Below are 25,898 nucleotides of genomic sequence, written 5' to 3'. Positions count from 1 at the left end.
GACAAACTGGAAAGGGTTCAGAGGAGATCAACAAGAATGATCCAGGGACTGGAAACAAAGCCCTGTGAAAAGGGATTGAAAGAACTGAGTATGTTTAGCCTAGAGAAGAGAAGACCGATGGGAGATATAACACTCTACAAGTACTTGAAAGGCTGTCACAAAGGAGGAAGGGATCTCTTTTCAGTCATCCCAGAATGCAGGGTATCAGAAAACAGGCTCAAGTTACAGATCCAGATTCCAGCTAGATATTAGGAAAAATTTCCTCACTGTTAGAACAATGGAACCAATTATCTAGGGAGGACAGAGTTCTCCCACACTAGAGGCATTCAAGATACAACTGGACAGTCATCTGAGAGGGATGGTTTAACTTGGAAGTCCTGCACTGAGCAGGAGTTTGGACCAGTTGGCCCTCTGGCCCCTTCCAACACTACTATCCTGATTCTATGAACTGAGCTCATTCCACAAGCACTTCCTAACAATGTTAATTTTATACAATTAACAACAATACAGATTTTTTTTCTATCTTTACTTGCATGTGATTGCGGTATTTGTTAGCATTCTGTTTGACAAATTTCTTTTCCCCTTTATGAACAGTTATTACAAATTTTGTGTTGAATCAAGTCCATTTAAACTGTTAAAAATGGTCTAGCAATTGCTTAAATGCCCACTGCATTTAAGAATTAGTTACACGATGGACAATGTTTACTATTACTTTATTTCTTAGAATATATTCAACATCCTTGAGAGCAAATTAAAAGATAGAAAACAGGTGGTGCAGATGAATGTTAAAGCAAATGGTTCTTTTTGAAAACTACAGAATTGATGTGCTGATACTACTTTATGAATTTAAATCCAACTGTTAAATCCAATTTAATACAACTGTCAAACGAATTATGCCACAGGTAGCAAATAGAAAACAGTTTAATGAGTCCTGATGGAAAATAACAGGCACCAAGATGTGGCAAAAGCAGCATTATGGTATTGAGTACCCCCCCCACAACCCCTCCCTTCAGTTCTATAGTGTTTGCATATACACGTGGGGCTATTTTCAACACTACGATATTTGTTCATTGGATTGCAAGGTACTTCCATGATGGAAAATGGTTTAGATTTGGCTTCTGTAGAGTGATACTGTAAGTTAAGAATGCTCCTCAGACATTCTTCCTGTCTCTTAATGCAGGAATGAGACGCAGTACTATCCATGCTGAGCATGAACTCACATTTACCTTCATTGTGACTGAAGTTCAGTTCCTGCTTAGTCAAGCAAATTTTTTTTTAAAAACCTGCTTGTAAAAAGCAATCCATTGATAAGAACATTGTGATTATGAAAAAACTAAGGGAGATAGTAAGCTCTTTCTGTGCCTACTTATTTAAATGAATGTAGGTTGGAGGTGAAACGAGGACCATTAAATGAACAGCTGCCAATTATTAATCTAGGGCAGGAAATGCTTTTCGCCTGCTGAAGTTTTATTGTCAGCTATTCCAATGGACATTATACAGTAAATACTGTTAATCAACTGTCATACTTTTTGCCTATCTATAAAGATATTTTCTTAACATCCCGGAACAAAGTTATACATTGTAATTACCTGCTATAGTCACTCTTTTCCTGTTCAGACATGCTCTTCAGAAGAAACTCTTTTAAAGTACAGGTATTCTCAAGCCATTCAATTAAGCCTATCCTGTAAGATAACATATCCAACATGTGTATAAATAATTTGGCAAAAGTAAACACCATAACAGAGCTATGCTGGATCAGACCAAGGGTCCATCTATTCATCCAGCATTCTATTCATACTATCCAACCAGTTGCCTACAAGAAATCTACAAGCAGAAGATTGTAGAGTATGATATACTAAAACAACATCATGGCTAGAGTCAGAGCACCAACCTTCTCAAATGTGTAGTAAAATAAGTAGGCATTTTACTTAGCATCACAGATACTGGGGATGATTACTGGATGTCTACTGCAATATTTTAGCTTGCACTTCATAAATGTGCAGACATGTATGACACCCAGATTATCTTACAGTTGCTTAACTAAAGCAGAAAGGCTGTTTCAAAACTCACCTCTTCAGTGTGACATTTTAATATCCTTGAACAACAAAGTAATGATGTAAAGGACAGAAAGAGAATATGAATAAAAGGTAAATTTTTGCAATGGAGGGATGTAAACATTGGCATCCTCCAAGGATTTGCTTTTGGACTTTTAAGTAGTTCTAAGACAATCATTTTAGAATGCAGTATAAATAACTAAGTATTTGGTAATTATTGATATTTATTAAAATTCTAAAAGATTATTTATATCTTTGCTTATATGGTATATATGACATAGAGATGTGAGATATTCCTCCTCCTAATTCATGCAATAAAGATTGACACATATGCAACATGAGAAACTAGCTATTGCCTACCGGGTGGTCATTGGAATAACTTGGTATGTTTTTAACTGCATGTTTCTTTGGCTGCAGGCAGCGTCTCGTAAAAGGACAATATTCATAACATCAAAGAGCTGCTCAATGCGCTGGTCTTGCCGGAGGTCTTCTCCTCCTTTCACAAGGAAGGGATATTCTTGCTCATCACTGCCTCTGATAATTATACGCTTTGGTTTCCGGATGGAATGCATTACTTTTATCTTGGACAAAATGGAATAAAGAAAAAAGTAGTTTTCACTTTAAAAATATTGCAGTATAGGAGTTAGATCAGCAGAAAAGTGCCTACATTTCTGTGTCATCTGATTAAAAAAAATCTAGATTTGCGTCATTTCACAAGATAGTGAAATATAAACACTATATATTAAACATTATTTTGGGATATTTGGTATCAATATTAGCAGAAATAGTCTGATCATGGTGGGAATGCTGGATAATTTTCCTATATACACTACTTTTCTACCATAATATTAACAGTGTACATTAATATATTAACATACCCGCTGATCAAATCCAGAAATTTTGACATGGTACTCCGGCATTGGCTTTCCTTTACCATTATATTGACCTGAATAAGAAAAAGTAATCTTTCTTTCAAAGTCCTTATTCAAGTAAGTGGATAAGGTAGCAACTTACACTTTACTGGTAGAAAATCCTAGTGATCAAGAGTCTGTTTTCATGGCCTTAACCAAGCAGGAAGAGTGTCCACTTAGGATGTTCCCCACACAGTTCTCACAATGTTAGCCATGACAGCAGTTTTCTGGCTGAAAATAGAGCTCTCCTAGCATATTCAAGATTCCTGGTTTGCCCAGCTGGTTTTGTCAAACCCAGAGATCTGTGCCAATATATAGAGCAAGCAGGTGCAGAACCCAACTTCCAGCGATGTTTTCTTCTAGGAAAGAGCATCCCTCTTCTAGCGAGCCAACAGCACCCCTCATGTTCTGAACCATGTATGGTATCAAGTGGGGTAAAAGCCTTTCTCATACAGGAGCCAGAATATGTTGTGCTCATGGCAGTAACTATGTCACCAGTAAGTTTTTATTTTGGAACAGCACATTCTTTATTTTCATACCACATTTCAACTGAAAATTATTTTTTCATGTGTTTTTAACTTTAGGTATTAGATTCTGATACTCCAAACATTTGGATGGAACACACAGTCCTCCAAAATGAATGTTAAATCATCTGTAACTTATTAAATTTGAGAACAAAATATAAAGAAGAAATTATTATCACATTTCTCTAGCATGCATAGCCAAAGCTCTCTAGGCGATTCACAACATAGTCAACCAGTCAGATTTCAACAAGGCCCAATCCTGCTTAGCTTCCAAGATTAGACAGAATCAGGCACTTCAGGCTGTAAGGGCTGGCAAAAACATTTCTCTCAGGTAACAGAGTTCACCCACTGCAAGTATAGATATTTAGGGCCATGAAGTGGGTATAAACACATGAAATGCATGGATATGATTTAACCCTTCTCTTTAGCAATATTTTTTTTTTCATTTAACAATTACTTCCTTTACTAATCGAGGACTTCACTTACCAGGAATTTCCAGCTCCATTCTTAAGAATTCTGGTTTGAACTCACTCATCCAAGAGGAGCACTCTTTCAGATTCCCAGGTTCTTTCTGATATTCTTTCATTTTGGAGAGAAGTGAGTCTACAATAGTGTTGAAGTCACTGGAACTCATATCTAGCAGTTTGCAGCCTCTTTTACCAAAATAATTCTCAAATTCCTTTCCAAATTTCTGAAGCAGAATTTTTTTAAGAAAAGCATTAACTTCGTAACAGGTGAAGTATTTAGCCTACTTAATTCCTAAATACAGCTAGATGAGCACAGATGCATCCTTGGCATATTGCCAGTACCTTATAGATTACCTTGGCATATTGCCACAGCTTTCAGTTGTGTCTTTGACATGCAGATTATGTATGGTGTTTGAAATTAGTGCAATGCATACACAGCCCTGCAAACAGATGGGGCCAACTAGCTCAACCCTGACAGATCTTCAGAGGAAAACACTGGACCTTGAGTGTCCACTGCTGCATCAGGAGAAGAAACTGAAGGCAACACAGCAAAGTTTGCTGAACCGGATGGTTCTCTCTGGGGAATGTGACAAGAAGCAGCCATCCCAGTGCTGCTGATTATCATGAGGAAGACTGCAGTCAAGTACATACACCTCCTCAAGGTCTGGCTGAACCTAGGTCTTGTACTTTTCCTTCAGAGGTTCAGATTATCAGGATTGGCTCCTGTGCCAGAACCAACACTGGAATTGACAATGTCATTATCAGCAGTGGAGGAAGTCTTGGTGGTAGGGGCTTATCCACAGGGTCAGAGGACTGAGATGCTCCTCCCTTCTTCATGGTATCCTTCTGAAGTTTGGCTTTGGGGTCCTCACTTTGAGATGTTCATGTCAAGCACGAATGTGAGCCAGCTCCCCAGTGTTGGGGTCACAGCCCTTTGAAGGTCTACCCTGAGATGTCAAAAAGAGGGTGATGAAGGCCTTGGCTGAGCTATCACCTTCTTCAGAGCCTCTGTTGCTTCCAGTGCACACTACTGGTGCCGATCTAGCCTATTCCTCTGAGTCTGTTTAGTGAAGGCCTTATACTGGGCATAACCAGTAACAACATGCCTGGTCCAAGGCAGATCAGGCAGAATGAGTGGACATCTGAAGGTTGGTTCTACACTGCACACCTTAAAGGGCATATGCCTGATGGTGATTGGGTGATTGCAACCAATAAATACAGTTCTATTGTGTGTTTTCTTAAACAAAAATAAAAATAATGATAGAAGAAAAAGGACAGCAGGAACAAATAAGAAAAACAATTAAATTAAAACCTGCCATCTCTAAGAAACAACAGATGTTCAGTGAGAGATAGCAACAATGGTGGTTGAAAAGAAACTTGGGGAATGGGTGGGAACCCGCTAATGACAGGTGGATGAAGCATCCCTGTCTAAGTTCTGCAGTTATATAAGTTTCCCACATCAATGCTCTGCTGGGTGTAGAGACCATATGGTACGTACTGAGACCACAGAAGAGAACTAAAGCTAAGAACCATTTTTGAGGCCTGCACAGTTACAAGTAAGTCAGGATTATTATAAATATAACCATTCAATTCAGAATTTCCCTCATATCTTAACTCTGCTTTTATACATAACTAACATTTGACTGGTATAACAATACATACCTGAATAAATAGTTTTCTAAACAACCCAAGACCTGGAGTCTGTAAATCTCCTAACTTCTGGTACATTCCATTGTACAACTGCTGGATGTCATTTTTATTTCTCTTATTTTTTCCCAGCTCAATTTTAATATCTTCAGTCCAATCCTGTAAGTTCAGGGGAAAAAAAGGATTCTCTTTTTTCCATGCAAAGAGAAGGCAAACATTTAAAGATAATGGCTAGAAATGAAAATTAAGCAAAAAACGTACACTAACTACTCAAAAACCACTACATAAACACTAAATAACTTTTTAAATCTCATAGTATGAAGGAATTGGCTACTGTACCCTGAAGAGCATTACAGGATTGGAAAGCTGCTCCAAGGCATGCACAAAATCTTGGACCACTCCTCCTCTTTCTAACTTGTTTTTAATCCTGTGAAAGAAGGAATCACAAGAAAAACAAAAAACTATCACAAAACATTCTTTGTTTACAAATTATATAGCTTAAAGCTATCATTAGGCACAAAAGAAGTTTTCCTAAACAGTATTCAAAAACTGCAAGAGGAAACTTAAGGCACAATGACAAGGTTCTCAAGGCACAGCCACCACTATGGCTTAATTTAAGGTGGAGGTGTTGCACTATGTCGAGTGCCCACAGGCACCATTTCTGCATGGCACTCAAAGGTGCATGGCTTGCCATGGCTTGTTGTGTGGTGCAAAATCAGGCAGGAAGGCAGGGGTTGAGAGACCTTTGAGGCTCATCTCAACCAACCAGTGAGCCAGTGTGATGTAGTGATTAACAGTGAAGACTGGGACCCAGGAAATTTGGGTTCTAGTTCCCACTCAGCCATGGAACTAACTGGGCGACTTTGTGCCCAAACAGACCCCAGCCCAACCGACCACTCAGAGTTGCTGTGAGCATAAGATTAAGAAGAGGAAACTTATGTAAGTTCCCTTAAATTCTTTGAAAGCAAAATTTAAAAAAAGGCAGGATATAAATATAAATAAATCCCTGACATCTGCATCCCCACAGTATGACAAGCCATTGCAAGACAGTTCCCTGCAAAATTGGTACCCATGGACAGCTGGCACAGCGTATGTCCAACAGGTAAATTAAGCCACAGTGGCTGTCATGTCACATGAAGCAAGTTTATTTTGTTGTATCAATAACCAGTTTAAAGCCTTGTTAATTCATTTAACAAGGAATTCAAACCAATTCTATAGACATTGTTTCCTATGATGTACTATTCAGTTTCAGATGCTTGCTCTGTGGATGGGCAAATTGCCTCAATGGCAAAGCACATCCTTTCCATTCGAAAGGGCCTATGTTCAGTCCACAGGAAGGATTCTGGACACTGACAATGAGATGCCTCCAAGTACCTTCATTCTTTTTCCCATGAATTTATCACATTTCTGTACTGCACAGTAACTGATGTTCTTCCTTGGTGCCCAACAGGACACCCCACTGCTCTTCTCAATTTTATTTTTCAAATATGGTTATGTACCAAATCTGTCCACTTTCTTATGGACAAATTGCTTCAAAGTGACCTGGGAGCCTCTCGCTGCTGCCATTTTGATGTCTCCATGAATGTTTCTGGGCAGGGCATCTCTTTTGTGACTAGCCATGCCCATTCCTAGGAATCATTTTATGATTATTCTCATGATATTTTCTCAGAGGTACTCATAGGCCCAAAGGATTGCCTAACCCTGGTGTAGGCAACACTGAACTAGATAGGCTAACACCCATGATACTCCAAGAAAACCAGTGAGACTTATGCATAAAATTTCAGCATCAATCTTGCATATATTTACTTAAAAATAATGTTTTGCTGAATGTAATGGTATTATAGAGCTAGTACACATAACATAGAAAAAGAGAAATATTTTCATTATAGTATAATCCTGGTTCATTCAATGATGCAGAATGCTGGAAGATTTGTTACAGATGGAAGATAGTATTTTTTCACATAGCTCATGATTAAACTATGGCCACCAACTTCAATGCTTTAAAAAGGGGATTAGACAAATTCATGGAAGATATGGCTTCCAATGGCTACTAGTCATAAGGGCTATATAGGATCAGAACCACCTGTTTTTAAATACTAGTCTGAATACCACAGGCACGGAGCAAAGGTAGCTGCCTGTGGAAGGAGACAGAGAGGAGCTGACTTGCCCTCCTCTCCTTTCTTCTCCAGTTTCCTATAGTGTTCAGGGACCCCCACTGAGTTGGGTGGACTATGGTACAGAAGGATGAAAAGACACTTCACTCAAAAGTGTCACTGCCTAATTTGTTAATGAACTTTCCCAGCCCCTGAACTCTGAACATAACTCACCCCACCCAGTAAGGGCCCTGATCCTTGTAGCACATTTTCAAGTGGCTGTAGGAGCTGGCAGGAAAATCAAAGGGAATACAAGCCAGCTTCTACCAACCCTCTTCCAGCAGGCTTATATTTAGAGCCCATGCACTTATAGAGCCCATAGGTATGTGAAAGAATGAGCAACAGAGAAGATATGCATCACTACAGAATTTCCCCCTGAAGTACTGTATTTTTTTGAGGGTGGAGGTGGAGGTTTCCATACAATATATTCATTCTTATTAGAAAATATCACTTGTTTGAACTGGCCATAAAAATCAGTTGCTTCCAGAAAATTTTTAGCCATTTTTATACCACCTTGCCACAAACTCCTTGTTCCTATTCCCTGTGATAGTTTCCTGGAAAGAAAAGCTTTCACTGCTGATCATGAAGGGATAAACTATTGCCTGTGGATAATTATCCGCAATTTCTTCCACTGTGTGCTGCACAGCCATGGCTTCCTCCTTATCAAGCACTGCCATCAGCTGGCTGATCCAGCCAATGAACTGCCAGCAAGGAACTGAGGACATCTGTAAAACATAAAACACCTATGAATGTAACCAAGAGCAAACAATACATACCTCTACTGCTGAACCGGTCAGAAGATAGCAACATTTTTCCATCTGGAACTGTGTATGGATTGACTTCTAAGCACAACTGTTAAGAGCAGACAGTTGTGTGGCCAATACACAATACCTGGAACAAGCATTCTTTAAAACCAAACCAAACCAAACCAAACCAAACCAAACCAAAGGGTTCATTTCTTCAAACGTTGAAAAGAGATGAAAGGCAATATAAAGCTTTATTAGTCAAGCACGAACATCATGAGATTCAACACAGTGAGAAACAGGCAGTGAATAGTCCTTCCAGGTAAGTTGCAGAACCCTGAAAACAGTAAGAGCCTTGCAGGATCACACACCAGTTGTCAGGCAACTGCTCCCTCCAGTGGCCAACCAGTCTCCTTTATGAAGTCCACATGCAGAATATGAGGGCAACAGACTTCCTGTTGATGCTGGTATTCAATGATACATTGTCCTTGAAACTGGAGAATGTATACAGCCACTGTAACTGTTTTACTTCCTCTAAGTTAGAAACCACTGCCACATATTGTAGCTGAAAATTCCACAAATTATTACACACTGAGTTTATTACCTTTTTGTTTGCCCTGTCAGTTTTACTGGATAACTCCAAGTTCTAGTACTTGAGATGGGGAGAAAGGCTTATACCTCTCCCTCAAAATTGTTTAAATGTCGATCATGGTTTCCCCCGCCACCCTTTTTCTCAAACACTCTAACAGTTCCTTATAAAGCATTTGCTCCAACCCCTTCATACTGTGGGTTGCCTTTGCCAACTGTGCAATATGATTCTGTAATGTTAAAACTTGTACTACACAAGAATTCCAAGTACTGCTGTACCATATCTTTGCAATGTTATCAGCAATTTTATGATGCCGTTCCTCACAACATGAATTTTCACGGCTGCCCTTGACCTGACTGAGCTATCTACCATGAAACCAAGATCTCTTGCTTAGCGGGTCACTGCCAGTTCAGACCTCACCTGAACATACATGGTTAGGGTTTTCTGTCCTGATATGAAATAGTTTACATTTAGCTGTATTAAATAGCACTTGCATTGTATTGTCGTTCACTGAGTTAGAAAGGTACTTCTGGAGTTTTTTGCAACTCCTTTTTAACCACCCTAATAATTCTATGTCATTTCAAAACTCATCCTTTTTCTTTGTTTGCCCACAGAGAAGGGAACACTCACCTCTTTTGCCATAAGGCCCAAAGTCTCTCCAGGATACCTTTCCACAATTTGCAATAGCCTGGGAAATTTTAATCTAGCTTCTTCTGAATTGAGTTTCAAAGCTTGTATTACTTTATCAACTACAATGGCTGGGAATCCCTGAAAATCCAGAGCATTTATATCTGACAAAATACAAAAAGAACAACAGAAACCATGCTTATACTCTCAATACAATTACTGTTATTTATGGCAATACAGTGTCTTATCAGAACTTACACAAAACTTTTTTTGCTTTTGTTGGGTACTTTCTTAACCGCCACATAGTTCTACTGCCTCAAGCATGTTGCCACATGCAGATGCTATAACTCTTTTCCCACCTTACTGATGGCTGAAATTTTAAAAGTATTTTTTTTCTGATTTATATCCTGCCTTTTTCCTACAAAGGGCTCAAGGCAGCTTACATCATTCTCCTCCTCCATCTTATCCCCATAACAACAACCCTGTGAGGTAGGTTGGGCTGAGAGTCTGTGACTGGCCCAAAGCCACCCAGTTGGCTCCATGGCTGAGCAGGGGCTAGAACCCAGGTCGTCTGAGTCCCAGTCCCATGTTCTTAACCACTTCACCACACTGGCTCTCAGTATGTATGATGACTGAGGCGTATCCAAAATCCATATACGTACATATATTGTATGCAGTCATTACTGCTTAAAACAGTTTCTTTAAATGCAGTCTACTGTGTTGTAACTATCTTGAGTTGTCATTGTTTGAGCGTGTGAAATGACCAAGGTATTTACTATGTCAGAACAAGAAAACTAAAATTCAAACCAATGCCATACACAGTAGCAGTCATGTAAAACCATCACAATGCAAAACAGACATGGTAGAAACCAACTGATAGTGACTAGCTATGTCACAGAAAAATAGCTAAGAGAATTTATTTTAAATTATCTTTGATCTATGTTCCTCACAGATGCATAAGTAGTCATTGTTTAACTCACCTGCTGAGCTTTCTTCTTCTTTACGGAGATGAGTGTCACAGAAATTAGCTAACGTTATATATGCATCTATGATACCTTTTGTATCTATGTGGTCAGTTGACATGGACTGTACCTCTTCAGCTTTCTTTGCAGACCTGCTGAAGCACTGGAAAGCTCTCTTATTTAGACCTGCTATAACCTGAAATTGGAACAAACCAGGCAGAAAATGACCAAACTTTATAGATTTATACCACAAAATACATGGTAAAAACTCATTTTGAAAAAATAACATTTTCAAAAATAATGACACCAAGATTTATATATGAACTTCACAAAACAACTAATGATTTATATAAAAAGACTTTAAAATCCCTTAAAATTTAAATCGAGTTATTGACAGAGGGAAGCGTATTTCACATAGTTTTCTCCTTAGTTTTACAGAAAAAGAACATAATTGACTACTTGGAGGTTTTCTTTATAGTTCATAAAATAACATTTAGTCCCTTTTCCAAAATCTAAGGGAAGACTTTTACAAACTTTGCTGTGTACAACTCTGATTTGGATCATACCAAATTTTATAAGAATCAGTAATTTTGACATTGTCTTTAGCTACTTTCAGTTGGTACATCAATTTTTCTACCATGCTATTTGCCACTGCTCCCTGTACCAAAATATCAATTTTAGATGTTCTGCAGTTTTCCAGATTCTAGGTATTACCTGGTGGCCTACCATGAACACAGACACAATTTCTTAGAAGCCACTTTGCATTTTATTCTTCCTGTATTGTTAACATAGCCAATGTTGATTTAACATACACAGATCAATGTGTAATTTTTTTCCATTTCTGAGAATAGTGTGTTCCAAAATAGTAACTCAACAAAACATTATTTCCACATACAAAGTGCTGATTATACTTTCTCCAACATTTTGCAATGCCTATACTCACTAATTTTGCCAGACATACTGGCATAATATTCCACTGGAGTAACAATCTTAACTAATTCTTCCTAACTATTATTGATACAGGTTTATTTCAGTAACTCAGACACTGTTATCCCAATACCTTATTCCCATACGGTCTTTGACCAAAGTAAAGTTTTTATCTATCCATCCATATTACTATCAAATACATCTGAGATATTTTTGTCTATCTCAAAGATGTAAATAGATTTTAGAGATTTGTTTTACTTTGGGAGAATGGGAACTCCTAGCTGTTGCCATTTGAATGTTGAATACTCCCGAACAGGTCATTTGTCCTTTGTCACAAGCAATGCACACCCAGGTGCCCAACGGTTTCCCTAGTCCTACATTGGAAGATTCAGTGAGATGATATATTTGCTGAAAGTCATTTATAGTCCTTGCAGTTTTTCCTGTAACTTTCCTACACTGAGAAGTTCTGTTTTCATGGTGATTATTATTGCATTGCATTTATATACTACCTTTGTTCCTCTTGCAAGCAACCCATGAAGTATGTTCCACTGAGAGGCAATGACTGAGCCCAAGCATGCGTTTCGTACAGACACTAAGGCTTGGCATCAGAAATAGGGTGCAGAAGGGAAGAAAGGAAACAGGATTCATAGGTGGAAAGTAGCAGGAACAGTGGAAGTCATTTACCTCCCAATCATGCAGGGAGTATACCCTTTTCAAACAATAAAACCCTATGCACACTGATAAGAACATTGGTTACTTTTTGTTCTCCTGTATCTAGGAAAGCATTAAGTTCCACTGCAGTTCCTGCAGCCTTTTACTTACATATAGAACATTTTGGATTTGGATGAAAATCCAGTGGTACCTCTGTGTACCTAATCAGCAATTCACATTGCAGGAAAAAATTACCTTATCAATATTATCAGGTTTTTCTCCTGAAAGCACTAAGACTTGTCTAGCCTTTTCTTCCTCAATTTGTTCGAGAGATCTTGGATCCTTGTGAAGGGCACTAGCCATAATGTGGAAAGTGGTACCCAGAAGAAGGTTTTGGTTGCAGAAAGTTGACACATTGATACTCAAGTTCCCAAATTTGGTCTCATCTGTTGGGTCAAAAGTTGGAAAATGAATATTCTTATAAAATTCTATGTACATAACAAAGCGCAATAAACTAAACTTTCTGTGAACTGCAGAAATGGGATTTCACAATGTGTTACAAGATGCATGTCATCAGCGTAATGATGGCAAAACACTCTGAAAATCCACTAATCAGTGGTTTTCCGTAGAGGTTAAATAGCATAGGCAACAAAACTGACTCCTGAACAGCTGCATGCTGGAGAATCCATGATGCTGACCGATAGTCTCCAAGTACTACCTTCTGAACCTGACTGTCCAAGAAGGAACAGAATCTCTGCAAAGCACTACCCCTCTCTCCCAGACAATCACCATGGAAGAGTATCATGGTGGAAGGTATCAAAAACCACTAAGAGATTCAGGAATATCAACAGGATCGCACTAACCCTATATGATGACACCATCAGACTGGGAAATTGCTGGATTGCGCAGTGGGCAGTACACCAGCAGAATACCCAGTCTGTTTTCTGGCCTAGTATGAGATGCAACCATTCCAGACTCACAGACAGATGACAGGGAGCTGAAGAAAGAGGTAGGGTTTTCTAACACCATGACAAGCCTCCTCCCCAGCCCTGATACTGAACCAGGATTCTCAGCTTGCCCCATTTCCTTACTCTCAGATGCATCTGCGAGCCCCTATGTGTGCATATGATTTCTCCTATGTATCTTCTACAGTGCTGGACAGCTTCAGGAAGAGCAGCAGAAACCCAACTTTCTTTGCTAGCTCACTTTTTCTGCTTCATCTGAGCACGTTTCAGGCCCTTTGACAAGCACAGGGCATGAAGTTTTCATTACCCTGAACTTACACTGACTCTCAACCCCACTGAATTCCTCTAGGTGTACCCCATGGTGTTGGACAGCTTCAGAAAAAGCAACAGAACCTCCTCTTCTTTTCTTTTCTTTTCTTTTCTTTTCTTTTCTTTTCTTTTCTTTTCTTTTCTTTTCTTTTCTTTGCTAGGTCACTTTTTCTGTCACATCTGAGCCCATTCCAGGTCCTTAAGCAAGCATAGGGCTTGAAGTGTTCATAATCCTAACCATATGCTGAATCTCATCCCCATCGATTCCTCTAGGTATACCCCATGATGTTGGAAATCTTTGGGAAAAGCAGCACAAACCAATTATTTTGCTAGCTCACTTTTTCTTCCAGATGTGAGCATGTTCCAGGGTCCTTCAACAAGCATAGGGCCTGAAATATCCATAACCCTAACCCTAGGCTGAATCTCTAGCCCATTAATTTCATCTATGCATAACTCATGAAGTTGGACAACTTCAAGAAAAGGAGCAAGCCCCTTTGGAGACATTGGCTCTGGAATTCACCATCAAGCCTCTGGCCCAGCAAATAAAGGCCTTCCCAGAGTTGGACACAGATAGGTTGTGTTGTCAATGGGGCCCAGTAGAGATTCTCTCCTCTAGCTGGCTATGCTAGCTTCTTCCCAATACCAGGAGCATAGTCCACACGCAGCCATCAACAAAAAGGTCAAGCTGCTAGAGACGAAAAACAGACTGACCCACTTTGCTTGTATAAGGCTCAGGACTTCAAGAGACTGGACAAATCCATTCAGGATAATGCTAAATGCTATCAGTACCAATGAGGCATCATGGTGAAGCACTACGTCCAGCATCAGGTACTGTATGCCTTTGTATATCAGTTGATATACAGAGGAGGGAGGCCACTGCACTTGTGTCCTGCTTGTGGTCTTCCCACAGGCTGATTGGTGACTGCTGGAACAAAAAGCTTCCCTAGATGTGACTTTGGCCTGCTCTAGCATGGCTCTTATAATGTTCATACTACATCATACATTGGTATAACCAACATGAAACACTTACCTAGCAGGGAGACTGTTTTGAGTACTGTAAGTATTTGTTCAGGACTACTCTGGCCCCAGCTACGACTGTGACTAAATCGACAATAGCTGTGGTTCCACCTCATAAGCCAGTCTTCTCGAGTCTTAGAATCTCTGTGCAGGTCCTTCAGGAGTTTCATTGCTACTGAGAAGCTCTTCTGCATTAAAACAACAAGGAGATCCAGGAATCACTTGTACCACAGTAACCAAATTTTCTTGTATTAGCTAAACCTATCCTACCCATCTCTACAGATTAACTTGCATTATTCTAGTGTATACCATGTGATAAGCTGTAACAAGCAAATTGCTCTAGGGCAGATCCATCCATATAATTCAAACAACAGTTTGAACAATCCCAAACAATCTGAAAAATGAATGAAGGTAGTGTGCAACATAGGTACAATACATTAGCTGCTTTGGCCTTTAAATGTATCCCTCTTGTATTTTAAAGGACATTTGAAGACAATAATAATAAGATTAAAATTTTAAGGAATTTAAAGCCCTGCATTATTCTACACATAGAAATGCATGTTCTATGTTTTTCGTGATGGATTCAGGACTGTTAAATTAGTCACAGGCACCTGTTGTCTGGCACTCTCTATCATCTTCATTTTCATAGTAAATTTACAGTTTCTAATCAATGCGTTTGTATCTTCTTTTTCCTTGTCCACATCCATTTCGGAACTAGCATCTCCCCCTCCATCCACTTCCATGCTGTCTTCCAGGTGGATGTTACAAAGTTTCTCTTGAATTTTGTCAAGAAAGAAACACCTACAATGATCAGAAAAACACAAGGTTGAAAGAAATAAAAGTGAAACTTCAGGAGACATTCCTGATGCTATTGTGTTGTAACAGTATTAGCTGTTAATCCAAGCTCTTCAGTGTAGATTTAATAATTTAGCCACATTTTTCCTAACTGCCTATTCTAACATAAGTGTAGCTAATGATTATATTTGTGTGACAAACAGCTTTTGTTTAATTCCTAACAACACCTGAAGAAGCAATTAAAATCTTTGATTGCTCTGGTAGTTACGTATGCTTATTATATCTATCATTATTATAAACTGTTGGTTCTGTCATGTAACTTTTGCTCCAGATATTAGCAGCTGAACTGTTTACAATTGGGAGCTGCAACAAAACGCTGCAGTGTTTCCCTGTTCCTTCTGAAAAGTGTAGGCCTCCAGATGTTGTTGAACTACAATAGCCATTAATGCTTTGAGATAGATAGATCTCTAGAAGGTGACAAGTTGCTCAGCCTTGTCCTATGAAGAGTGCTCCTGTTCTGGATGCCAGTTGGCCCAGAGGAGGAATCTGGTAGGCAAGACTTAATTGGCAGACAGGCAAGATAGTCAAGATCTACCTCTATCCACTTATGAACAAATGGAGATAAAATGGGATTACACCTGTTGGGTTTGACCCTGACCTTTACATATCTAATGGTTCCATCCCTTGACGTCTGAGTGTTTGGCAGAAGACTGAACAGGGAGTAAACACACTTGTATGTGGGCTGCACCTTCAGTCCTCTGCTAAATGAGAAGAAATCAGGAGTTACATTCCATTTTGCATGCATTCACTGAGCGGTGCAAGGTTACTTGGAACAGACCTAGTGTCAGTCCAATTTTGGTTCCTTTAAATTCTTTTTTCTTGTCAACCTTTGGGTGGAAGCCAGAACTGCCAATGGAGAAAGCCGGGATTTCAGCGTAGTTGCAATTGGTCAGCAGAATATTCCACTACCATCATGACATGCACAAGTGCAAACAAGATGTCCTCTGAAGACATGAACTCTGTTGTTTGCCATTTAAGTTAAATCTGGAAATTTCATAACAAAATAATGAGAGGAGCTGTTCTATCTCCTGTAAGTTCAACTTTTAAGTACAGGAAATTGATTTTTAATTTACAAATTTATATACTTCTACATATCTAGGGAATACCTTGAATATGCAGAAACTGTCATCTTAGTAATCAATAGACCCACTTTACTCCTGAATTGATAGGCAATCCACCATTTCAGCTTGCTATTAAAAGCAATGATTCAACTGGAACATGCAATATTTGTGGGTGTGCAACAAGTATATACAATCACAGTTAAGCGATTTGAGCTTGTATTACCGATTTGTAATGATATCATCCCATATGGTCATAGGATCCATTTTTTTATCTGGATATCTGCTTGTCCAGTTATAGAGAAGTCTCTTCAAGGAAGCCTGAGAAGCTATATTACCTAAGAACCATTTGGAGCAGAAGGTTTGTAGGAGGAAGAGGAGACACAACACACAAACATTAAAAAATTAGATCTTCAGCTAGACATTGCAGGACAAAAATCACATCTTTAAATCCTAAAGAACTTAGCATGGCTAGCAACTGATTTCAAACTGCACACATAAACTTGTTATATAAACATCAGCTCCACTGCTTACTGGAAGCGGTTTCTGTCAGTTTCTTGGATGTCAAAACATTGTCTGATGCGATATTAGAGAGCATTATTGCATTCCAACCTTGCCATGCAGATCTCTGCATCATGCATAAAAACCAACAAAGGCCAAGCAGTAAGCACCACCATGAAAAAGTGGAATGCAGGAATATTTTAGCTGTCATGTCTACAAGCATTTTTGTGTGTATAAAATAAAAGGCACTCATCTGGGAAAATACACTGACCTGGATTCTTATTTTTCTGCACTCTCAAATATCATGCAACAATATGCCTATTAAATATACGTCAGAACACTGCATCAAGGGGAAAAACATACTTACTTGGTCTGTTTATAAAGTTGACAAAGTCCTGTATTTCTGTTAAAGCCTGAACTGACTGCAGCTTGGTAAGTCTACTCTGGTGCAACAGCGAATCAATACTGGAATAGTTCTGTGAGAAAAACATTTTCTTTTGAAATTTTAACCAACAATCAACAGATTTTCCTTCATGGCTTTGCCTCATACAATAAGAGAATCAGACTCTATCTCCTTTCAGTTTTCAAGGAGATGAACATAGATATGTATGGCCTTTGAGTGACATGATCCCCCAAGACTGATAATGCACTAACACTGAACAATTATCATCTTCGACTATCCTATCTTACTGATTTTAAAGAGTCACATCAGACCATTACCTGCATGAACACGTGCATAGCATTGTTGATGTAATATCTGGCTCTGTCAAAATCATCCTGCAAAATGTATAGAAGACTCAACTCTTGACTGTAGTACATTTCTATAAGAGATTTTTTCTGTTCTGTCTTCATAGCCTCATCAATAAATGCCAATAACAACTGGTCATTTTCACCATGAAGGAGAAGTTTCAGCTTGCTGCGAATTATGTGTGGTAGATAGGCTTCCTAAAGTGGGGAAAATGAAAATATGTTGTCCATGTTACTAAGAAGTATATGCTTAAAGTATGACTAATGTATTAGTAATCATATTACAGCCAAATTTTCTTACAGAAGACTACTCATACATTGAGAGTATGCTTAGCCATGTAAAGTGCTTGCTACTGCTAGGTGGAGTGGTAACCTACAAGACAGCCATGACAGAGAGCTCAACTTTTTTTTAAAACATTGAACAGCAGCGGGTCAATTTCTCTAGAACAGCAGCAGAGAAGGAGGTGGTGTTTCACTATCCCCTGCCCAACCTATACGTTATTTGCATGATCTAAATCCACACATCCCATCAGCTGTTGTTGGTCCTCTAGGGAAAAAAAGGCAGGTTGCTTACCTGTAACTGTTGTTCTTCGAGTGGCCGTCTGTGCATTCACACATTACAGGTACTGCGCTTGCTTTAATGGTTTTGGCGGGAACTCTGTGCCCCTCTCCTGCTGTAGTATAAAGAGCAGAGTGCCCGCTATTTCCCCAGTCTACTGAAGACTGTCTGTTCACCCCCTGATGGAATCAATGAATAAACAAATCTATAGTGACAACAGATCATAGGGATGCTGAAGTAGGGAGCATACAGTATTTGTGAGTAAGCCTATACCATATAGAGGTATCAACATCAAGGGACAACAGAAAGCAATTCCAATAACCCAGTCACCGACACCGAGTGGGGCCGGCGGGTGGGTTGTGTGAATGCACAGACGTCCACTCGAAGAACAACAGTTACAGGTAAGCAACCTGCCTTTCTTCGTCGTGGCCTCTGTGCATCACATATTATGGGTGATTAGTAAGCTTACCACACCCGGAGGCGGGACGATGTTATCACTGAAGAACTGAAGAAAGAACTGCGCAGCCAAAAGAGCAGTCCTGTCTGGCACGAACATCTAGCCAGTAGTGTTTGGTGAACATGTCCAGGTAGCCACCTTGCAGGTGTCAGGCAACAGAATGCCAGCAGAAAAGGCAGAAGAAGCCCTTGTGAAATGCCCTTTTGGCATTACTGGCAAGTCCAATTTGGACAGGTGGTAAGCAAGTTCAATAGTTTGAACAATCCACTTAGAAAGTCTCTGAGATGTAACCGGAGAGCCCTTTTCATGCTCAGAATACTTAATAAAGAGGCATTTAGTCTTCCTGAAACATTCTGTACGGGATCAACAGAATGCCAAACAGCGCTGGACATCAAGTGATTGTAAGGAGCATTCTATCGGTGTCAAAGGCATAGGAAAGAAAGCAGGCAAGACAATATCTTGATTAATGTGAAAAGGTGAGACACCTTTAGGAAGGAAAGCTGGGTCAGCATGAAGAACCACTTTCTCCTTGTGAAAATTGAGGTAAAGAGGGTCGATTCATAGAACACAGAGTTCACTAGCCCTCCTGGCTGAGGTAACGGCTATAAGGAAGGCCGTTTTCCAGGATAAGAGACACAAGTCAGTAGTAGTTAGCGGTTCAAAAGAAGGCTTAGTGAGCACTTGGAGAAACACCAAAAAGCTCCACAGTGGTACCACTGAGCAGACTGGTGGTTGCAGATTCTATAGCCCTTTCAAGAAGTGACAAACGAGGAAGTGTGAAAAGATGGGGGAGCCCGACATGGAGCCGCGATGATGAGAAATAGCGGCAATGTAAACTTTAACAGAAGGAGGTTTAAGTCCATCTTGGTGCAGAGACAGAAGAAAATGTAAAATGTTTTCAGTTGAGGCTGAGTGCAGTGTAAAATGATTAGCTGATGCGAAGGAGGCGAAGCGTTTCCATTTAGCTTCATATGAATGGTGAGTAGCTGGTCTGAGAGCAGACTGAAGAATAAACTGTATGTCAGGATGGAAGGCATTCAAGTTTGATGAAGAGTCAGGAACTGAGGTCAGTACCAATGATGCCACCATGACGGAGGCCTGCAGAGGCAGTGTCAAATTCAACAAAGTTGTCAGTTAAGCATTGGTTACTGGTTGAGCCAAGCCATATGATTCAGGGAGTGAAGATCTGGATGTTGAATGGTGCTGTTTTTCTGGGTAAGGAGGTGTGGAATCCACAGAAGACAGGAGAAAGTGCTTCTAGAAAGGTGGAGAATGGTGGGAAACCATGGTTGACAAGGCCACAAAGGTGTGATGAGAATCCCTCGGGCATCGTCTTGACTGATTATGGCTAGAGTCTTTGTGATGAGAGGTATTGGAGGAAACGTGTAAAAGAACATGATCGTCCAAGGAACCATCAGCACGTCTCCCATCAAATTCGGACCAATGCCTGCCCGAGAACATTAAGTCATGCGAACTGAATTGTTGTGGGTGGCAAATAGATCTATGTCTGGTGGGCCCCATAGTTGGAAGAGATGCCAGCAGACCTGACGATCCAACTCCCACTCGTGAGTTGTCTGCTGAGAGCACCTGCCTCTTCATTGCCTGTCCCAGCAAGGTGGACAGCTAGAGGGGTGATCCCTCTGGGGATACACCAGTCCCATAGACGGAGGGTAAGGTGGGCCAGCGAAGCAGACTTCGTATCACCTTGCTTGTTGATGTAGAACACCGTAACTACATTGTCCGAGGCTATCTGGACTACTTGGTCCTGAAGGGAAGACTCGAAGGACTGGAAGGTTTTGAAGACTGCCAGAAGTTCCAGGTAATTCAAATGCCTGGAGGTCTCATGCCCCTGCCAAGCACCCTGAGTGCAAAGATTGGCATAGATTGGCCCACAAGGGAGGCATCGGTGTGGAGTGTCAACATTGGCTGTGGCTGTTGAAATGGTACCCCGATGGAAAGGTTGTCCTCAATCGTCCACCAAGACAATGTCTGAAGAACGGAAGTGGACGGTTGGAGTAGATGATGAGGATCACACTGTGGATTTGACCGCAGTTGAACCACAGCTGTAAAGGTCTCATCTGCAACCTGGCATTGGGTACCACAGAGACCGTGGAGGCCATGTGGCCTAGTAGTTTCTGTACGGAAAGCACGGGAACAATCCGACTCATGGAAATCCAATGAATGGAGGAGTACAACTTGTCCTTTCGAGCCTGCAGAAGGAAGGCTCTGGCTTGAAGCAAGTCAAGGTGGGCTCCAATGAAGTCAATGACCTACGAAGAAACGAGGCAGGATTTCTTCATGTTAATATCTAAAAGGTTACAGGTAGTATCGATGGCTGAAAGGAGGAAGGAAGGGAGGAAGAGACGATCAGCCAATCATCAAGGTAAGGGTAGATATGGACACCTTGTAGCCTCAAATGGGCACAGATGGGAGTCATACATTTAGTGAAGACCCGTGGAGCAGCAGCAAAGTCAAAAGGGAGAACATCGCACTCAAAAATGTCGGCACCAACAGTGAATTGGAGGAGCCGCCTATGAGCAGGGTGAATACTGATGTGGAAGCACGCATCCTTCAAGTCCAGTGATGCAAACCAATCCTCTCTCCTGAGCAATTGAAGGATATTTTGGAGGGTGGCCACCCGAAATTTTTTAGTCTCGATGAACTTATTGACACCACGTAAGTCCAATATCGGGTGTAGACCACCATCCTGTTTTGGGACTGTGAAATATCTCAAGTAGAAGCTGTGAAGGCCCTAGGAGTGAGCTGTTGAATCACTCCTTTACGAAGTAGTTAGGAAACTTGAAGGACCGAAGGAGACATGTAACGGATCAGTTCTGATAGGGGCACGGTGTCAAACTTGATTTTATATCCATGCTCCATGATGGAAAGCACCCACTTATCAGATGTGATGGACTCCCAAATGGGGAGTCAGCCTTGCAGTTGGTCCCCAAAAGGGAGAGGGGAGGGTGGCTAGAGGGAGAGAAGAGAGGTTTGTGCATCCCGTCAACGCTGTTGCTTGTCAGGGCGGTAACAAGCCTGCTGATAGCGGGGTGCTGGTTGCTTGCAGTTCTGCTGCTGGTGAGGCCGGAACAGTGGACGGGAGGCATACTGATGGTATGGTTGATATCAGTGGTTGTAATGAGTGGCAGGGAGATGGCTTAAGACTGTTCCTTGCGGACGAAATTGTCTGCGCTGGAATCGACTCGGGGCTGGACTTCGATCTCCAGGGATCTAGCCAGATGTGCCATCAGTTCTCCGAAGATTGAATAGGATTCCTCCGGAGAACCCAGACCCTGGGTTGAGATGATGGCATCAGGCGAGGTAGAAGCCTGCTCCGAGTCCTCCGAATCAGAATCGTATTGATACAGGGGACTGGAGGATGAACCAGCCGGAGACAAAGGAGGTCTGGAGAGAGCAGCCGCCAATGTTGAGGGGACGTCTCTCAGCGTCAGGCGAGGACAATGATGACACACAGAGGGCATTGGGTAGTACCCATATGGTGGAAGGTAATCGCAAGGGTAAGACTGGGATGAGTCAAATCCACCACAGGGCATTGGAACCCAACTCCTAGAGAGCTGGTCTGAAGCACGCTGATGGCAGCGCGTGTCTGACTGAGGCTGATCCCTTGGAGAAGCCTCAGGCAAGGACAGTATTGGTGTCGGAGAACGTGCCGATGGTTGACCAGCTTGAGATTGGCGGGGGGGTGGTGAGTCCTGAATCTCACCATCTGACATGGATTCATGAACCACGGCCTCAGATTGGTCCAGAGTGGATGGAGCTGAGCTGGAGATCCTCTGAGGGGACCCTGGTGGGGTCACTTGCATCATGGCCTGGATGGTTGGGCCGGACGGAATCAGGACCAAGACAGCAGTAGGGACCGATACTGTGGTCAAGCCCGAGTCTCTCCATGGTTCTTTGGCAAGCTTCTTTTGCTTGCAGTCAGGCTTGTCGGTCTTAGCCTTTTTGGGCTTCTTTTCAGCCAAGGGCTCATCAGACCTGGTGTGCTTCCTCTTTTCCTTTTGTTTTTGAAAAGGAGAACAAGAGGAGCAAGTAGTCTCCATAGAGGTCGTACCATCGGCTGATGGATGAGAAGGAGACGCCATGGATGGGCCTGCTGGAGCGGTCTGAGCTGCAAGCTGGTCAGACAAGAGTAGGGCCTGGTCCCAGAGAATTTTCTGGAGATGATTCACGCAGTTTTTCTGGGCTTGCTTGGTAAAGGATTGACTGTGGCCATATTTGTCAAACCTGTGCCCTTCCCCCAAGTAGAGAAGGCACAGATCATGTGGGTCCATGGGGGACCATGGGGGACATTTTGGCCCCACACTTGGAACACTTCCAAAACGCCACTCACTGAGCCATTGAGGAGAGAAAAAAGGGGATAGCAGAGCAAGAAGAAGTAGAGAATAACAATAGAAGGGTTTATTATTATTATTTGTTTTGGTTTTTTTTTTTTTAGGGGGAGGAGGGAAAGGGGGAAGAAACTTCCTAAACTGGGAAGGGGAAAAGGTATTTATAACTTGGAAATGAGTTTTCTTAACAAAAGGGAAAGAACAACGAGAAAGTTTAAGCAGGAACAGTAAGTATAGCAAAATACAAGAGAGCAACGAATGGCGGTTGTAAGAAGACTGAGGAAATGGCGGGCACTCCACTCTTTATTACTACTGTGGGGGAGGGGTGTGGAGTTCCCGCCAAAACCATTAAAACGTTGAATCCTTCCTGGCTGCAGGCACTGCACAAGCACAGCACCTGTAATGTGGGATGCACAGAGGCCACGACGAGAAACACAGGTACCTCCAAATAAATCACACATCTCTTGTGTGATGTGGCAGTTTCATCCTCAAATAATAATTAGAGTTTAGTACTCATGCCTAGCACCCTGCTCTAATGATCAAATTCAATAAAGCTGTAGAGGCAAATAGTGTGTTTTTGAAAACCTGATAAAATGGATCACTCCATGTTTTATTTAGGTCTGGGGGCTGTCCATTATCGATGTTAACAGTAGAACAGTATTCCAGAGACTTCCATTCTGTCAGATGGTTGTAGCATTCAAGAGATGCAAGCTCCCAGAAATCCTTTTCTGCTTCGGTTGGTTCTTCATCAGGCCAGTCTTGTGTGGAGAGTGCCTACAGGAGCAAACACAGACATCTTATCTAGCATTTATCTGACCACACTGACAAAATACATAGCTAATTCCATTTTTTTTACTTTTTTACACTAGCATTGAATCTTCAGGGGAAAAAATCCCACCAGCTAGGAACAGACAGCCGTTAATCAGGTTTAGTACAATGACCAACAGTGGCTCCTCAGGATTTATACAGGTCCTTCCAGACTCTACCTAGAGACGCCAGAGGGTGAACCTGGGATGTCTGCATGCAAAGCAGCTGCTCCATCACCTCCTATAAATTTAAGAGAATGAAACATTGGTAACTACTGAGATGGTTCCTCCTGGGTTGGTGTGCAGAAGGTATCCCTACAATGGCTTTGCTCCCCCTATTATCTGGGAAAAATAGTGACCATGTGACAAAGTTTTGTGGAATCTCTCTGGCTTGATACAAATTCTATCCATGGCTGTAGCTCAGAAGTAGAGCTGTCAATCCCAGGAGTTAGCCATAAGGAGAGAAACCACATAGGGAGGGAGGGAGGGAGTTCATCAGATCCTTAAGAAGAGGCCTAAGTCAAGGAACACAAAGGCAGTTGATTTGAGTAACAGATGGAACATAGTCATGCAAAAATGGTGCAGCCAAGAAATCTTTCACGCATCAATCCAAAAGGAACCTTCATAGTATGTACCAGTGTTTTCTAGGGTGCTGTGAAGAAGGAATCACTACATTGGGATATACAAACTGTCATTTAAAATAAGACATCTATGAATACTGAATCTAACTACACGCTAGCAAAGCAGCCATCTGTATAAATGGAGTTGTCTATCTTACACTGTTTGATGAAGGAATAAGGTAGGATTAGTAAAAGCCTTTCAAATGTGGTTGCTGTTGATCTAAAGCAGTGATAGTGAACCTTTTAGAGACCAAGTGCCCAAACTGCAAGCCAAAACTCACTTATATTTCACAAAGTGCCAAAACTACAATAAAACCTAAAAACTGAGGTATTAGTTTAGAAAAAACACCTCACAACCAGTCCAAGCAAATATACATAAATTCTTGCCAGAGCCCTGACTGGCCATGCGACAGCTCGGATGCGTCACAACAAATGAGTGGCGGCTCATGACATCATTGCCTGGCACCGCTACTACATTCCAACCATGCACACGGCCAATATGTGTGCTGGTATCTGATGCATCGCTGCTGGGGCGATACTGGGATGACAGGGCTCAGCTGCCGATAGAGAGGGCTCTGCTTGCAGGCTATAAAACATGCGCCATAGGTTCACCACCATTAGCCTAACCCTACCCTTGTGCACTCCTTCAACCCTAATATAAGGGGAAAATAAAATAAACAGGGCGATTTTGAACAAGCCGTCCTTCACTAGCATTCTCTGTACAGCACAACATTTCTGCCAATTCTAAACACATTCCAACCATCAAAATCATGCCAGGATACCGCCTTTTTCTAACACAAACCCTACCCTTGTGCACACCTCTAACTCTAATATATGGGAAATGTTCCACTGGAAAAAAAGGCTATTTTGAAACAGCCTTCCTGAGTAGCTTTTTCTGCACAGCTCATTACTGCCCAATCTGAAATCATTCCAACCATCAAAATCATGCCAGCACACCTCGTTTTCCAAACCCTACACCTATGCTGGTGCACACCCCCAACCCTAATAAATGCGTAAAGATCCATTAAATGGGGCAATTTTGAAAAAGCCTTCCTGAGCAGCTTTTTCTGCACAGTTCAACATTTCTGCCCATTCTAAACACCTTACCACCATCAAAATCAAACCAGGACACCTCCTTTTTCTAACGAAAACCCTACCCTTGCGCACACCTCTAACCCTAATATATGGGTAATGTTCCATTGGAAAGAAGGCAATTTTGAAAAAGCCTTACTGAGCAGCTTTTTCTGCACTGCTCAACATTTCTGCCTATGCAAAACACATTCCAACCATCAAAATCTTGCTAGGACACCACCTTTTTCGAACACTAATCCTACCCTGGTGTACACCCCTAACCCTAATATATGGGTAAAATTCCATTAAAAGAGGGAGATTTTGAAAAA

General features: G+C 41.3%; 1 protein-coding gene across 7 annotated transcripts in view; it reads right to left on the bottom strand.

Annotated features, from left to right (window-relative positions):
* The window catches only part of PRKDC (protein kinase, DNA-activated, catalytic subunit), a 132,047-nt gene that overhangs the window by 9,134 nt on the left and 97,015 nt on the right, over positions 1–25,898 (bottom strand). For 3 of the 7 annotated variants that reach the window (XM_044424164.1, XM_044424162.1, XM_044424163.1), the window contains 16 exons: positions 23,658–23,846; positions 17,681–17,905; positions 17,328–17,436; positions 16,686–16,797; positions 15,158–15,347; positions 14,560–14,734; positions 12,511–12,701; positions 10,696–10,873; positions 9,719–9,879; positions 8,270–8,481; positions 5,943–6,030; positions 5,619–5,762; positions 3,976–4,180; positions 2,933–3,000; positions 2,415–2,635; positions 1,590–1,682 (listed from right to left, as the gene is read on the bottom strand). In XM_044424164.1, the coding sequence (XP_044280099.1) occupies positions 1,590–1,682; positions 2,415–2,635; positions 2,933–3,000; positions 3,976–4,180; positions 5,619–5,762; positions 5,943–6,030; positions 8,270–8,481; positions 9,719–9,879; positions 10,696–10,873; positions 12,511–12,701; positions 14,560–14,734; positions 15,158–15,347; positions 16,686–16,797; positions 17,328–17,436; positions 17,681–17,905; positions 23,658–23,846 (2,561 nt within the window). Of the gene's footprint in view, positions 1–1,589; positions 1,683–2,414; positions 2,636–2,932; positions 3,001–3,975; positions 4,181–5,618; positions 5,763–5,942; positions 6,031–8,269; positions 8,482–8,532; positions 8,648–8,668; positions 8,994–9,718; positions 9,880–10,695; positions 10,874–12,510; positions 12,702–14,559; positions 14,735–15,157; positions 15,348–16,685; positions 16,798–17,327; positions 17,437–17,680; positions 17,906–23,657; positions 23,847–25,898 lie in introns of those variants that run through there. The other 4 variants (XM_044424165.1, XM_044424166.1, XR_006414094.1 and 1 more) reach the window with 4 other exon arrangements.

Source organism: Varanus komodoensis, unplaced genomic scaffold (genome assembly GCF_004798865.1).
Source record: "Varanus komodoensis strain SLA01 unplaced genomic scaffold, ASM479886v1 scaffold14_1, whole genome shotgun sequence".
NCBI lineage: Eukaryota > Metazoa > Chordata > Lepidosauria > Squamata > Varanidae > Varanus > Varanus komodoensis.
This window is presented reverse-complemented; position numbering and strand designations above follow the sequence as displayed.